General features: G+C 41.2%; 1 protein-coding gene across 1 annotated transcript in view; it reads right to left on the bottom strand.

Moving 5' to 3' along the window:
- Positions 1-15,690, bottom strand: part of CAMKMT (calmodulin-lysine N-methyltransferase) — a 297,003-nt gene that overhangs the window by 256,822 nt on the left and 24,491 nt on the right. Inside the window, exon 3 of the mRNA XM_056852994.1 lies at positions 15,515-15,579. Within this exon, the coding sequence (XP_056708972.1) occupies positions 15,515-15,579 (65 nt within the window). The remainder of the gene's footprint in view (positions 1-15,514; positions 15,580-15,690) is intronic.

Here is a 15,690-nt window from a genome sequence, read left to right as displayed (position 1 = left end):
CGCAGCTGGTGCACGGGCACAAAGGGAAAGAGACAGTCCTTTAGTTATGCAAGTCCTGACTGTTAACTTTAACAGTCATAAGCAGCACCATAGGCAATGCACAGTGAGAAAGTGAATCTTGCCATCAATTACAAGGTCAGTCACTGTCATATTCCAAGCACAAACAGACCCATACTACCACAGCTGATGCTGAAATGGCCAAAACACCACAGAAACAGCATACAACTGTATTATCCCGAGCGCTATTTCAGCTCTCTCGAGAGAGAGCTGCCATGTCCACATAGGCATGATTGCTGTGCCGCTTCTAGCATAGTGAAGCATTCGTACAACAACTGTTTTAAATAATGGGGAGTTGTGGTATAACATGGTGGAAGCGTAGGACCAACATCCAGAACACAGCCTTAGAATAACCAAGAAGTGTGATGATTCGCTTGCAGTCTTTATGGGTTTTACTGTGTTACTTTTCAAAAAACAGTATATACCCCTTTCCTTTTTGTTCTTATGCTTAACCTAATCTTTCCTATATTGTCTAAAAGCCAATGTGCCATAAAGAATTTCTGAACGCAACAGTGGCATTATGTGGTGGAAACATAGGACCACTGCAGGATCACAGCCACTCTGCCTAATGGCCAGATGTGAGGTGGCATCTGATGAACATACACTTCACACAAACAGGAAATGTTGATAATAAATATTATTAGAGAAATATTATTTCTAACACTTGATCATTCAGAATCTTACAGGTACTGCATCCCAGGATCGAACACCCATCAAGGAAGGTCTATCGCTCCCTTGGCAACAATTCAGAAATCTAACACTGGGGGGGTGGGACCACAGGGTGCGTTCATTATCTCCTGCATGAAAACATCAGTTTTCCCAAATTAAAGGTTTACAGTCAAGGCATTTCTCTGGTTCTTGCTATACAATTTGATACAATTCACTATTTGGAACTAGCTAGATTTTGTTCTGCATTAATTCTTGTTTAACAAAACTAATCTTTTTAAAAGGTTGTAGCATAACAGCAGCAGAAATACAAGAATTCTAATACAAACTTCAAAGGTTACGTTTATGAGTGAAATAAAATAACATAATTTAGACAGTTACACTATTTAAGTGTCCTCATCAAAACCTAATGAAACTTAAATAAATGCTTAGTGTAATAATAAGTGATATGTCTAAATAGCCTGAACACCAACAGTTCCAAATACACCAATCCATTATCTGTATAAGCAAATTTAAACCCTTGATTCTGAAACCATTCCAGAGTCACTTGCTATGCATTGTAGGAATAAGTCTAAGAATACAAGCTGCTCATTATTACGCCTACTTTGGTATACCTGATTGTTAGTAGAATCACTATGCATAATCATTATGCATTTTAGATGAGAGTAACGATCAAAGTACCTAGCTTGCTGGGGGTAAAGGGATGATGACTGGGGAAGGCACTGGCAAACCACCCCGTAAACAAAGTCTGCCTAGAAAACGTCTGGATGTGACGTCACCCCATGGGTCAGGAATGACCCAGTGCTTGCACAGAGGACCTTTACCTTTTTAACGATCAGAAGATTTTACCCAACAAATGTGGCAGAAGCAGTATAGAATGTAGATTGTTACTGCCACAATGATTAGCTATGTAGTATGGTGGATAGGATATGGAAATATAGGGGCAGAGGGAAGGCTGCTTACTAAAAAAAAAAAAAAAACCCTGCTCTGAGTGCAGTGCTAAAATATATGTTGATAACAAATTGTAAGATTTTGGGATACAGTGAGGGCATCTAATTAAGCAGGAATTAGGCTTGAATGTGACAGGGATGGAACACTACAATAACTGTCAAATCTACAATAATCTTCTCCTGCAGGAGGCTACCACTAGCTATAGTAAGTAGTGTCATCAAGCGGCACTGAACCAGGAGTACTTTTGACACTGATTGGAGAGTCTGGTAAGATCTTGGTTCCTGTAGAGTATTTGCCTGGTGTTCAGTTTGTTTGTGAAATTGGAAACATTTTGCAATATATGCTTCACATGAATCCGATTACCATCGGTCCATCAAGAGTCCCCCAGGATACTGTTGGGCTCATGATTTCAAGGATTCTTTCTGCTTCCTGTATGTACTTCAGTCTGAGCCATCACAGTTGTGTAGATTTTACTTAAACATAAGGAAGTACAACTGTTAGAGTTGTTGGATTTGATAACTACAGGGCTTCATAATTCACCTGCTCTTCTGTAAGTGAATCAGGAATATTTGCAAATTAAGACACAATGTCTGTTTTCTTCCCCATAACAGATTTTTAGCACCTGTGTTATTTTATATATTTCTCACAATACAAAGCAACAAAACAAGGAGCTAGTCTTATCCTAAATGAAATACACAAACTGAATTTGGGGGGGGGGTTACAATTATACTAGAGTCAGAATAAAGAATATGAAGTCCTTATGCTGGTCCCCACATACATGAAAGGATATTCCTTTGACTACAAGTTAGACATATGTAAAAATTGCATATGGACAAACCATGAGAAAAATCTATTAGCAAATTTATTCATCTGTAAAATTGTAATGCATTAGACTCTAGAAGCATGTGAAATGTACATTTTTGCTCAGGTGCCCTCCATCTAGGAACATCATAAAGTCTGAACCAGTATCATTGTGGGGCATTATATCTTGCATATATACCGAAGTCTAAATGCAGCCCTCTTAGATAGAACAGTGTACATCATGTCTCTTGGTTGGGCCTGGCCATGCCTTGCCAGCCCAGATTGGGACGGGGTGTGTGTGGCTGTTGAGCCCACAGCGAGCTCGACAGACCAGATCAGGATGGGGGGGGGGCTGCCTTACCTGGCTTGCGGGCTGGATAAGAGCTCTCTAGGGGCCATATCCGGAAGACTGAACAGAAGCTACAGCTAGTACAAAATTCTGTGGCCAGAATGTTGACTGGAGTGGGTTGTAGGGACCATATAACTTCAGTTTTGTTCCATACACACTGGCTCCTAATTGGCTTCTGGGCTCAATTCAAGGTGCTGGTATTGACCTTTAAAGCCCTATACAGCTTGGGGCTACCTGAAGGAATGTCTACTTCCATATGAACCTAACCGTCCGCTCCAATCATTTTCAGAGGCCCTGCTTTAGGTTCCCCCACTATCTGAGGCTTGACAAGTGGCAACTTGAGAAAGGGCCTTCTTGATCATGGCAACAAAACAGAGGAATTTCCCTGGGGAAGGAATTCCACAGTCTCCCTCTACTGCTCTTTTCTGCTAGTGGATGCTGTCTTTTTGCTTCATTTGGCGTTGGCCTCCTAGCTGTTATTTGCCCTCCTTCTTGGTTGTGTTCTTATCTGTGTTTATGTGTGTTATTGAATTGTTTAAATATTTTATATACACTAATATTTGAAATACTGTCTTGATGTTTTAATATTAAAATGTTTTAATGTTTGCTGCCTTGGGAACCCTATTTGGGTGGGAAAGCAGTATAGAAATATTTTAAACAAATGAATGAATAAATAAATTTTACTTAACAGTGCTTACTCCCAGGAGAGTGTTCTTAGGAGTGCAGCCAGTGTGAATTATATAAAGTAAAGCAAATATAAATAGCCTGTTCAGAGAAAAATAACATTAGTAATATACACTTAATTCTAACCATCTGCAGTCAGAAAGCCTGGAATATTTATAGCTTACAAGCAAGCAATGGCAGAATTAAAAAAAAATCACACATTTTAATTTTTATGCAGAAACTCTCTTCCACCAATTTTTGGAATACTGTGGCTGTTCAATTTTTTAATTTATTTATACACCGTTTTTCTCCCCAAAGGGGACTGTGCTTATGTATTCTCTCCTCTTACATTTTATCCTCACAACGGTCACCCTGTTGCCCAGTTCAAACAGGAATGTTTCCAATGTAAATTTGGAATGTGCTTTCAGGTTTTCAAAAACAGTTATCAGCAGGAGGTCACCTCACTTACTTTCTAATTAATTTTAACCAAAATCCACACATAAAGATGACTAAATTAAGATTTATAACAAAAAAAATTACATTCCAAAACCTTCAAGTATTTTCTCTCAAGAATCCCAAGCATTTAACACCACTGGAGAATAAGGGCAAAGTTACCACTTAACTTATGTCGCATAAAGATTTTATTTTGTGAAGGTTATGCTCTACCTGTCTTTTAGTCACAACGTTTTATAATATCAGAATAATATGGTAATTTTTAGGAAATATTATATCAGCTACATTTAACATTTGTAATTTTAATCCATTTCTGTCTCAATTAAAAGGTGATTAAGAGAAATTTTCAAACATTATGAAACTCATTGCTAATTAAAATAATGATTTTTCCACTCTTCTGATCAGCCTAATTAAGGACATCAAACCATTTCTTAAAGTGCAATTCACTGAAAATGAAAGAGTCACAGTTCTTGTCACAGTTTACATAGGATATATTCTAATGTATTTATAATATGCTCTTCAGAGGATTAGTAAATCTTGGACAGAAAAAAGATTTGCCAGGACAGAAACCTGGAAACTCATTTTCAGATCCTCATAATGTACTTCACCATATACAAATAGGTTTCCCATTCTTTTTTTTTCTCTGGCTCCCCCTACAGAAGAATGGTATGACTCTCCAAATGGGAATGGCAGCTATATTTCCAAACATGCTTTTGAAGAGATAAGCTAGAACTGCATGCAGTTATTTTCATCACTAATATTCTGTCTTCAGAACTAAGCTATTGGAGCACAGTGACTGAGTAATCCTGAGAGCCGCCCGCACTGTCATGGCCGGCCATGGTATAAGCGGCAGTACTAGGTGCTGTGGGGAGGAAGAGGGGCTCTGATGGACAGGACAGCCAGAACCAATCAAGGGCTGCCCAGCATAGGGGCCAAACCAAACCATCAGAGCCCAGGGGTGGAAAAGGGACATGTCCAGGGAGGCTAGCTGGATGTAAGCAGCACAAACACCCACCCCCCATGTGTATGTGTAAAGTGCCGTCAAGTTGCAGCCAATTTACAGTGATCCCTTATGGGGTTTTCAAGCCAAAAAGACTAACAGAGGTGATTTGCCATTGTCTTCCTCTGCATAGCAACCCTTGTATTCCTTGATGGGCTCCCATTCAAATACTAAACAGGGCTTCTCCTGCTTAGCTTCTGAGATCTCACGCAGGTGATGGAGCAGGTGGAGGCAGTAGGCGGGGTGCAGAATGGGGGCCCAAAGTGCTACCGACCAGTTCCCCAGCAGCCTCTCACCTGTCCCTCCCCATGTCCCTCATGACAGCTAGAAGCCCCTCCAGATGCCCAGCAGCCACCATTACAGATGCTGCCAGACCTTCCATCCACTACTGACTCTGGAGAAGGCTTCCCACCACTCTCAATGGCTCTCCAGCTGCTCCTGCTCGATCGCCATGCACATGAACAATAGGGTGGGGTGGATGGGCTGAGCCGGACATAGACCCTATGCCCAGAGCCTCGTCATGGGCCTGGAATCTTCCATGTTGCCTTGATGTCCTGACTAGTCACTGACCCGGTGCCGCCCTCGGTCACCTCTGAAGATGGTTCTGCAATGGCATCCCCACTCTGAAAGTTGCCTGCAGGGTGAAGTGAAGGAGTCAGCAAGTCCGGGGGGGGGGGGGAGAGTCGGGGCGGCAGGGGGAAAGCCCCATGCAGGGGCCAGGTGGCTGCAGAACCCCAAACACTCACCTTACAGCACCTCAACGCTGCATCTGCCTACCAACACAGGTGGTATCACTGTCCACAGGATGGCCTCAGCTCCAGACAGACCTTCCTCCAGGGGCCGTTCATAAGGGACACCCTGGGCCATGAGGGGATGCACGCATTTCCAAGCAGGGCCAAAAGAATAGTTTCAGCGCTTCAGGCTTGACAACTCCATGGTTGGGGGCTGGAGGGGGCGTGGACCACATGGGCCATAGCATCTATGAGCGTTTTGAACAAAGAACCCTCTCTCAGCAGGCCCTAGCCAGCCTGCCCTGGAACGTGCCCCCTTCTGCGTCAGCTGGCTGTATGACATATCCACCTACTTCCAGTGTGCTATGTTTGTGTGGCACTGCGATGGCGGAGAAGGCACCAGTTCAGAGAACATATCAGCACCTGCCATCTGTCAGACAGCACCTGCCTGGATCGCTTCCCCCTGGACACGGCGGCCATCCACGCCCTGTGCAAGGAGATTGGGCCAGCTCTCCAGGGCCAAGCTCCTGCCCTCTGCACCATCCCCATCCTACAGAAGTTCTGGCTCTCCTTCAGGTTCCTCACCACTGGATCCTTCCAAAGGGTCCCAGCATGTTTTTTATTGGCATAAAGTTGCACCTCTATCAGGGGGCATTCCCAGGTTGAAAGAGCTGACTGACTGCAGGCATGCCCCCACAACTGCCCACTACTACACTGGTGCAGAGTTCTGCACCTACGTTGCACCAGCATGCACCCATCATGGAGGTGTACCAGCGCCCGTGAGGCACAGCGGTGCTGGAGGCCCGAGTAACTGGCCCTTACTCCAGCATATCTCTGAGCTATGCCAGTGTATGGATCAGTTGGCTCCCTGAGCCCATTTGCTGAGAAGTCCAGACCTCATATCTGTCAAATGCTATACTATATAAATGCCATATTATGATTTTGTGATGTCATAACACAAATAAGAATGGACTGATATCTTGCATTTGGTAACTTAATCCAGATTCTTATATTTAGTCCTCTGTCATATTTAGTCCTGGGTCCTCTGCCCATTTGCATGAAAAATACCGTCTTAAGTTTTTAATTGGATTTCTACCTGAAGATAGGGAAATCCTGACAGGCCAACCACAATAAAAGACATCAAGAAGAGAAAGATGCCATCTAGTAACTGGTAATGGTTTGCCTGGAAAGAAAAGAGGTGTTCATGCATGTGTGTGCGCGCACAGGCACACACACACAGAGTGAGACATTAGGAACAGAAGGAGATTATCCAGAAGCACAAGCAGAATGTGGATCATTCCCTTGTTACCACTGAATCTGAGTGACATGTTACGTGAAATGCAGGAACAGTGTGTGCCTCTCTCGCTGTTAAAGAATGTCATCCTATCCTTTTCCCTAGGTAGATCAACGGCATCTCCACCCAGGCGTAATGTATTGGGAGCTGCCACAATCTGAGTCCACAGAGCAGCTCAGGTATCTCTGAGCCATCCAGTGAGACCTATGAAGAAACCTGTAGGCCCGCTGAGCAGAACTTCACATTTCAAGTCGGTGAAAGGAAAGTCAGAGGAGGAGAGAAAAAAACAACAGCCTTTCCTCAGCTGACTGATATGCAGGAAGACAGGTGGGAGGAAATTGGACTCCATTTCTACCTTGCCAAAGAACTGAATAGGATTATTCCACAAGTAAATGCTAAAGGCAAATCTACACTTAGAAGCAAATATGCTGTAATACATGCAAGTACTACGTACATTAAAAAAGTAAATGGTGAAATAAAAATTGCTGCGGTCATATTCCCTCGGAAATTCAAATAAATAACTAAAGAATGAGAGCAGATGGCAATATATTTCTACTCTCTCTACTCTGAACCTGCTCCATGAATTATTCTGCCCATCTAGATCTCCTTCTTTTCAAGTGGCCTGAAGACACATAGAACACTTTAGAGCCTGGAGAACAACGGGTGGGTGGGGGGGGAATAAAATGATAATTCAAGTCGTAAAGTCTCTCTTGAGTACACAGAGCAGAACATAAGTGGAAGTCCAATACTTACAACAATATACAGCCTGTCAAGGCACCGATTCTACCTACATCATTAGAGGAATTTTAATTCACTGTTACCAAACAGAAACAAATAGATTTTTCTTGAAACAATATTTGCAAAAACTCATCGATCCCAAGCCTCTGCAAAGAAACATAATTTTGTACAGATTTTATATTTGATCAAACAATTTACTCCAGCATTTAGCATGCTATAGCATTCAGTGTTACAGGCTGAAATGTCTTGCTTTTAATATTCTGCATCTTTTCAAAAGGACACCTTGTCGTTAGAAGAAGAAAAAATAGCCAATGCAACATTCGCCATCTTTCCCATTTATCAAGTTTTATGGCATAGGATACATGGTACTGTTCAAAAGGTTTCAAAATGTAACAAAACAAACTAATTGTTTATATGTGAACCACATATGCAAACCACTCATTACTCATCAAGTATTTATCTATTATGATCACATGAGGTATAGTCTCATTCCCATGTGTCACACAGTATTTCATACCAGATCCATTAATAACCCTCCCCCCATACATTTACAGATTTTCAATGTGTTGATCATCCTAAAACTGCAATTGCACCTGGCTATTTCATTGCTTCCGCTGCTGAGCACATACATGAGCAGTTCTGTACCTGCAGCGCCCCCTGCTGCTCCTTTCATTTTAGAACAAGCACTTCCCCAGGCAGACATCCACTGTTCCTATTTAAAGCTTTGTTTTCTACATAATTAATGTAATTATGCTGCCCATTTGGTAAAGAATGTGTGTACAAGCCTCAGGCTCCAAAGGACACTTTCTGAGGAATATGCATCATTAAATACATTTATACAGAAGTCCTGTTAAATTTACTCCTAGCCAGGTTGCTTATGATGTGATTTGCAATGCAATAAACAGAGTGACACCCTTGATTTTAGTGGGCTTAGAACAGTGTGACTGTGTTTAGGATTGGACTATTACAGTGCATTCCTGTTGCTAAGTATTGCATTGTTAGTGCAGTCCTATTGCATTGTTAGTGCAGTCCTATGCAGTTACTCCAGTCTAAGCCATGGTCTTCTATTAAGTCAATACTTTGCATCGTGTTGCACTGTTAACTTCCTAGTAGTCAGGATGAAAAAATGAAACTATAAATAGGCTGACAAGCCTTTTCAGAAAGAAGTGAGCTGTGGCTCACGAAAGCTCATACCCTGCCTGAAATTTTGTTCATTTTTAAGGTGCTACTGGACTCTTGTGCTTTTCTGCATCTTCAGAAAGAAACGGTATTTTATTTACATATTTCATTCTGCTACAGCAATTCCTTTCCTTCTCTTTTTGTCCATACACTCTCTTTTCTAATAGCCTGTTTCACATAAGAACAGTTTCTCTGGCATGCATCTGTTCAATAGCAGGTACAACTCCTACCAGATACCACAAGAATACTAAACATTTAAAAAAATTGTCTCGTACAATTAATTCACTCCCAAGTACACTGTTGATAACATAAACTAAGAATGGCTTCTAAAGTATGGCATGGTAGTCAGTCATCATACATGCCAATTTAACTATTTCTGGCTACTCCTGCAATCTCAGCCACTATAACAAGTATTACCAATTTTATTTTTCCACACACTGTGAAATACATTTAGCAAAATTATTGTTCTCGCCAAAACTATGAGCATCTTTGAATGAACTAATTTTATTAACAATTAAACTCATATATAACAAAACTGAATAGCCTTCCCTGAATAACAAGAGAAGTTTATAAGCCTTGGACCACTTGAACACCTGAGCCATTAGCAGATTAGTACTACTCTGAGCAAATTAGCAGTACGCTAATGGTTGCCACCTCTTCCACAAAACAAGACACACAGACATGCACATTTTATTTATTATAGGTAGATAGCTACTGCTTATTTGCATATATTAATTCATTTAAGCATGTGCACATTACAAATTGTCCTTTGTTTAGCACTGAAGCTGAGCTTTAGAAAGAAAAAACACAGCTGGGCAATAGAATGGCCAAGCTACTTTGAAGCCATACGGTGGCAAGCCGACTAAGTTGGGCCTGTTGAGCATGAAGATTGCCATAACCAACTCTACCACATCTTACTGATTTCTGTGCGCACTCTGCCTGTCAATCCTTCACGGACTATATTCCCAAAACATTGGCAGAAGGGGGAGATGCCCCCATTTATAGTCCCAGAGCACAGAAGAACTAAGATACCATATTGCTTGCACCTACCATACAGAAGAGAAAGGCTGGAAAGTCACCCTGTTTAGCACACAGCAACAGATCCACTTCATCCTCTCTCGTAAGCGTTCTGGCAAGGCTCATACACTCCAAGCTCTATTCATCAAGCTACCATTGTTTTAATAAGAATTCTATTAATAAGCATCAGAACTCTATTAATAAGCATCTCATATTTTACAAATGGTTTATGAACAACATATTCTATTGATAGGGTTGCCAGGTCCCTCCTCGTCACCAGCAGGAGGTTTTTGAGGCGGAGCCTGAGGAGGGCAGGGTTTGGGGAGGGGAGGGACTTCAATGCCATAGAGTCCAATGGGCAAAGCAGCCATTTTCTCCAGGTGAACTAATCTCTATCAGCTGGAGATCAGTTGTAATAACAGGAGAACTCCAGCCATCACCTGGAAGTTGAGAGAAATATGCACTAGTACTAGCAAAGTCTGGCTGAGGAAACAATAGTACAAGGCTCAAACAATCAATCTGCAAAAACATGTATTGGACAATTACAACAGTGAAAGTGCAAAGAGTGTTGAAAACGAAAACTTATAAACTAAGCTAACAATTATAGTCTTAAAAGTTGATAGGTTCAAGTCAATAAATATGTTCAATTCAGTAAATATATTTCAATATGAAGTCAGGAAGACTCTATAAAAGTTCATGACTAGTATATCTTTCGCTTGCATGGAGGGAACGAAAGTCGGGAGGAGACGCGGAACACCGTCCGGATGTCTTGCGTTTTCGCCGCCCCCGCGGGCGGCTTCTTCAGCTCTCCGTTCAAACCAAAAACAATACTTCTGCAAATAAAATAAATATACTACAAACTTATCTGGACTTTTACTCTGTTAATTCCAAATTATACAATTATACAATATGCCATAAAACAACAGATACAACGTTCATACCTTCAATATTCATTCAGCAAGGTTTTGCATGCAGGATTCTTACACAGACTTTTCTTGCTCCCAACAGGGTTGCTCAGTGAAAGTGCATGTCAGCAAAAGCACAGGCGTTACTGTTTTAAGAGCTCAACTGAAGGGAACACGTTATAATCACAGCTGTGAGGAATTGATTTTAAACACAGATATATAATTTAAAGGAAACAAGAAAAATCTAATTCACTGTTCAGACGTAAGGGTGATAAGATTTAAACAAATAAATAAAGCGGAGTTCTTGCCTAAGTAAGATCTTTTAAACATTATCAGCATCAAAAGAATTGCCCTTGTAAACCCAAATGGCAAAAAACCTGATGTCATTTTCATCATGTTTCTGGTTGACAAAATGATGAGTAAGAGGGGCCTCAAAATTCCGTAGTCTGATTCGGGATTTATGCTCACCTATTCTCACTTTTAGGGGGCGACAGGTGCTGCCCACGTACAATTTACCACATTTGCATGTGACGCCGTAAACGCATCTGCTCGTGGAGCAGTTGGAAAAGTGGTTAAGCTTAAACCTGAATTCAGAGCTAGTAGAGCTGAACTCTTTAAGGGGTAGGCTGAGCGGGCAGAAAGAGCAGGAACCACAAGGGAAGTGGCCAACGACAGAGGGGGTGGATCGCCGTGGCAGAATATCAGAATGGATCATTTTAGAACTGTATGCAGAGAGAGAGAGGTACACTGGGTATGATTGTCATGCTTTGTAAGAAAATGAAGACCACCAAAATTTTTCACAAATAAAACACATGCAACAAATAGTTTCCTAAGGAGAGATCGAGGAACTGAATAGCTTTACCCCCAAAGTCTCTTTTTTAAAGGAAAGAGCTCTCCTTTCCCTATTATATTTTCTGCAAGGTAAAAGTTCAGGGTAGCTATTAGTTCAATTTAATTTGTTTTCTCAGGATGACACTTACATGCACCAGGCAATTGCTGGTAAATGTTATTATGCACTGCTCTAAAGAAGTTTATTTATATTTAATATAATGCTGCCAGCTAGTGGCAACATATTATTCTGAACTAATGTCTACTTTATGGGTTACTTCTGCCATTCTACTCTGGAAATTGGACTGTTTAGAGAATGTGATGAAGGAAGGAAAATATAACTGTATTACACCAAGCATATATTAAACAACGTAATTAAAGCTAAGAAATACGGAGACACGTTATCTGTAAATAAATGGCTTGGACTTTGTAAAAACAAAACAAAACCAACCCTAGGCAAACTCAGGGAACGCTTTGTCAGCAAACCAATGATACTTTAATCCTGCCATATAAACTTTAGGAGCCATATGTACCATACAAGTATACCTGTCTAGCTTAAAGCCAGAACACTGAAAGGCTTTCCCAATGCAAGCCCTGTTTATTTCAAACAGGGGTGAGGGGAGAGATTTGATTATTAGTTCAGACACCAAAAAAATTTTAAATGGTCAGGAGAAATATCAGAATACCATTTCCAAAAATATCCCTCAGAAACGGTTGTAACAGGTATATTCAGAACAGCAGAATTACTGGTATTATACCAAGAAGTCTAGAGCATTTTCTGTTATTTTATTCTCCAGTTTCACACTCTGCTGACATCAGCAATTCCAACACACACACCCCACATGAGTTCTCTCCCCTAGTGTTGGTATTATTCCCTTGGCAACTTGTAAATCCAATGAAACTCCATTCTCCTGTAAATTTGTGAATTATTTCTCCTACCTGGCAGTACTTCGAGATACACATTTCTCTAAGCGCTCTTTGGACTGACAGTAGTAAAGCCTGAGGCATCCAGACAGGACAAATGCTTCAAAGTTGAGATGGAATTGCACGAAGCATTTTTCCTACACAATTACCTACCCTTTAGATTTTGTTGTTGTTCTTGTTGCATGGAGGTCAAAAGTTAGTTTGCGAAATTGACATTTCTCTGCTCCTGAAATGTCAGTGTGCATTGAAGTGTAATCTCAGGTTCATAAGAAACAAAGACAAATTTCAAGGTGAATCAGGCCTATTTAAGAAGAACAGTTTCATGTTACTGCCTGTGGAAGAAAAATGTTAGCTTCTTCTTAATTTTGATTGAACTACAGAAATATTTTTTTTATTTTTATGTGGGCTATTGTTGTTTTAAAAAAATCTGCAGAAGCACAGGAAAGGTATTGTTATTTTAAGCATTAATAATTTTACATAGTTAAATTTGCAAATATATTGCTGTCAAAATAATCTAGATATTCTCTCTCTCTCCCTCTCCATATCAATGTTTCCAGGGCCACTTTCTATCTGCATTACCCAGGGCCAGTACTAAAGCCTAGACAACCCAAATGAATCATAGCTCCACCCACACGAAAAACAGAGTGGGCATCCATGCCACACTATACCAGACCCTGATGGTGTGTACTCCACCATCTGGAATCTCAACCCTTCACTAATCACAAGCCTTAGACAAAGAGTTTCTGGCAAAATGCCAGAAACTCTCCTGGTAGAGAGCTATTAATGAGGGAAAAGATGACAATGTGCCTTTCCATAGACAACATGCTCACAGTCTTGCCGTATCATTCCCATTAAAGCCCCTTAGAAAGGCTCTATGCATAGGGATCTTCTGGGAGGGGGCTACAGAAACAGCCGGGAAAGGAGGAGGGGAGGGAGGGGGAGGGAGGGAGAAAGGTAGCTAGGTAGGCAGGTATGGGCTGGAACAGCTAGATACAAGTCCAGTATCTAGGGAGGGGCCGTGGCCCAGTGGTAAAGCATCTGCTTGACATGCAAAAGATCGTAGGTTCAATCCCTGGCATCTCCAGTTAAAGGGACTAGGCAAGTAGGTGATGTGAAAGACCCCTGCCTGAGACCCTGGAGAGCCACTGCTGATCAGAATAGACAATAGTGACTCTGATGGACTGAGGGTCTGATTCTGTATAAGGCAGCTTCATGTGTTCAGTAGCACAGCACCTTAAAGACCAACAAGATTTTCAAGGTATAAGCTTTTGAGAGTCAATATTCCCTTTGTCAGATGTGTTTGGGCTGGAAGATCTGGAGCAGCAAGCAAGTAAATGAACACATGCAAGGAGTGAAAAATCAAGGCTGGGGTTACAGCTCAGATGTACGATGGACTAATATAACACTTAGGCCTGTTGAAATCAGTGAATGCAGCTTTGCATAACTCTACGCAAGATCAAGTTGGGAGAATTGCTTTAATCTGTATAAAGCAATTTTTAGACTTGATCCTAAAGATTTCACAATCTAGTCTGATTTTTTTATATTGCAACACCAGTGTGAAGGGTGCTTTACAGAGTATGCCCACATCCCGGCCAAAGCGATGGCAGACTTAATTTCAGTGGTAATCACATAAATAAAATGGTATACAATGCATACTCCTGAAAATGAAGATACTTGCCGCAGCAAGTCACATGTGAATGCTCAGAACTACTTGTATATGGTTCCTAGGATTTCTCCTCTGTACAGCCAGAGCAAAACTTCAGAAGTAAAATTATGTAAAGTTTCTTTAGACCATATATATTTTATAATTTACAGCAAATGCATGGAAACTAAGTGAGGCAGGGCAAGATCCTGACACTCCACTGGGAGTGCTACAAACACCACTTGTCCATCTTGAGTAAAAAGCTATTCAGCAGTGCATGGTGGATTGCAACCCAGAATCAGCCATCTTTTTGGCCTCAATATCAATAATAGCACTAAAGCCACTACACTGTCATCAGGAGGACAAGTAAGGTTGCTAACCTTCAGGCAGTGGCTGGAGATCTCCTGTAATTATAACTGATCTCCAGGCAACAGAGACCAGTTTCCCTGGAGAAAATGGCTGCTTTGGAAGATGGGCTATATAGCATTATACTACGATGAAGTCCCTCCCCTCCCCAGACTCCACCCCCAAAATCGCCAGGAATTTCCCAACCCAGAGCTGGCATCCCTAAAGGCAGTCAAAAATGAAAGCCATGGACTGCTATTGTATTTTTGCCCTAGCTGACACTACCAAAAAAAATCCTAAAAGAAACAAGGGATTAATCGTTTAGCAATTTAGAAGGATGAATCGCTGACTGTTATTAGAATACTTCTGTTGCTAACCAGTGGGTAAGTGGTTTTCTACTCATTCAAAAAATGTATTCTGTACTCAGTGATATACTTACAGCTCTTTTAGTGAACAATACATAAAAATAGAAAGGAGAAGGTAGAAAAGGATAGACTGGAATAACTACTCATGTGCATCCAAGGTTCTGTATCATACCTGTTCCCCAGGTAAAAAGGAACATTTTTGCTGAACTCCCTGTGGACAAAAGGGATTACAATACCCCTCTTTCCAACAACAGCTCTCCATATCACCTGGAGAGCTATTCTGGGAAGTTTCAGAAAGAAGTCACTGATGGGGAAGGGGCGAAGAGTGAGATGCCACAGATCCAGAAGAATGTTTGGACTGCAGCCACAGGAAATTCTTTGACAGCACAGAACAATGACACAGAATTTGCATATATAGTAAGTGACCCACAGCTCCAATGGGGTACCAGCAGCTAAGTGTTTTGAGGGGAATAAAGCCACAACAATCAAAGCACACGGCAAACGTGATGATGTCTGTATAGGCATGGCAGGTTAATAGCATTGACCCAAATGTTGTACATAATTGCAAATGTTGCACATAATGGTATATATACACATAGTACTTACAAACGTTTCCTGTATTGTCAAAACTTGTCAGAACATCTTCAACATCTAAGAGTCCACTGTTACATCTAAGGAAGAAAGTCACCACATAAAACAGAATTATTCTTCAGCCCTCCTTTTTTTTAAAAAGAAAAGAACATAAGTTATATCCTCTACCAACTTCTTAAAAATGTCTCACC

Source organism: Euleptes europaea, chromosome 7 (genome assembly GCF_029931775.1).
Source record: "Euleptes europaea isolate rEulEur1 chromosome 7, rEulEur1.hap1, whole genome shotgun sequence".
NCBI lineage: Eukaryota > Metazoa > Chordata > Lepidosauria > Squamata > Sphaerodactylidae > Euleptes > Euleptes europaea.
This window is presented reverse-complemented; position numbering and strand designations above follow the sequence as displayed.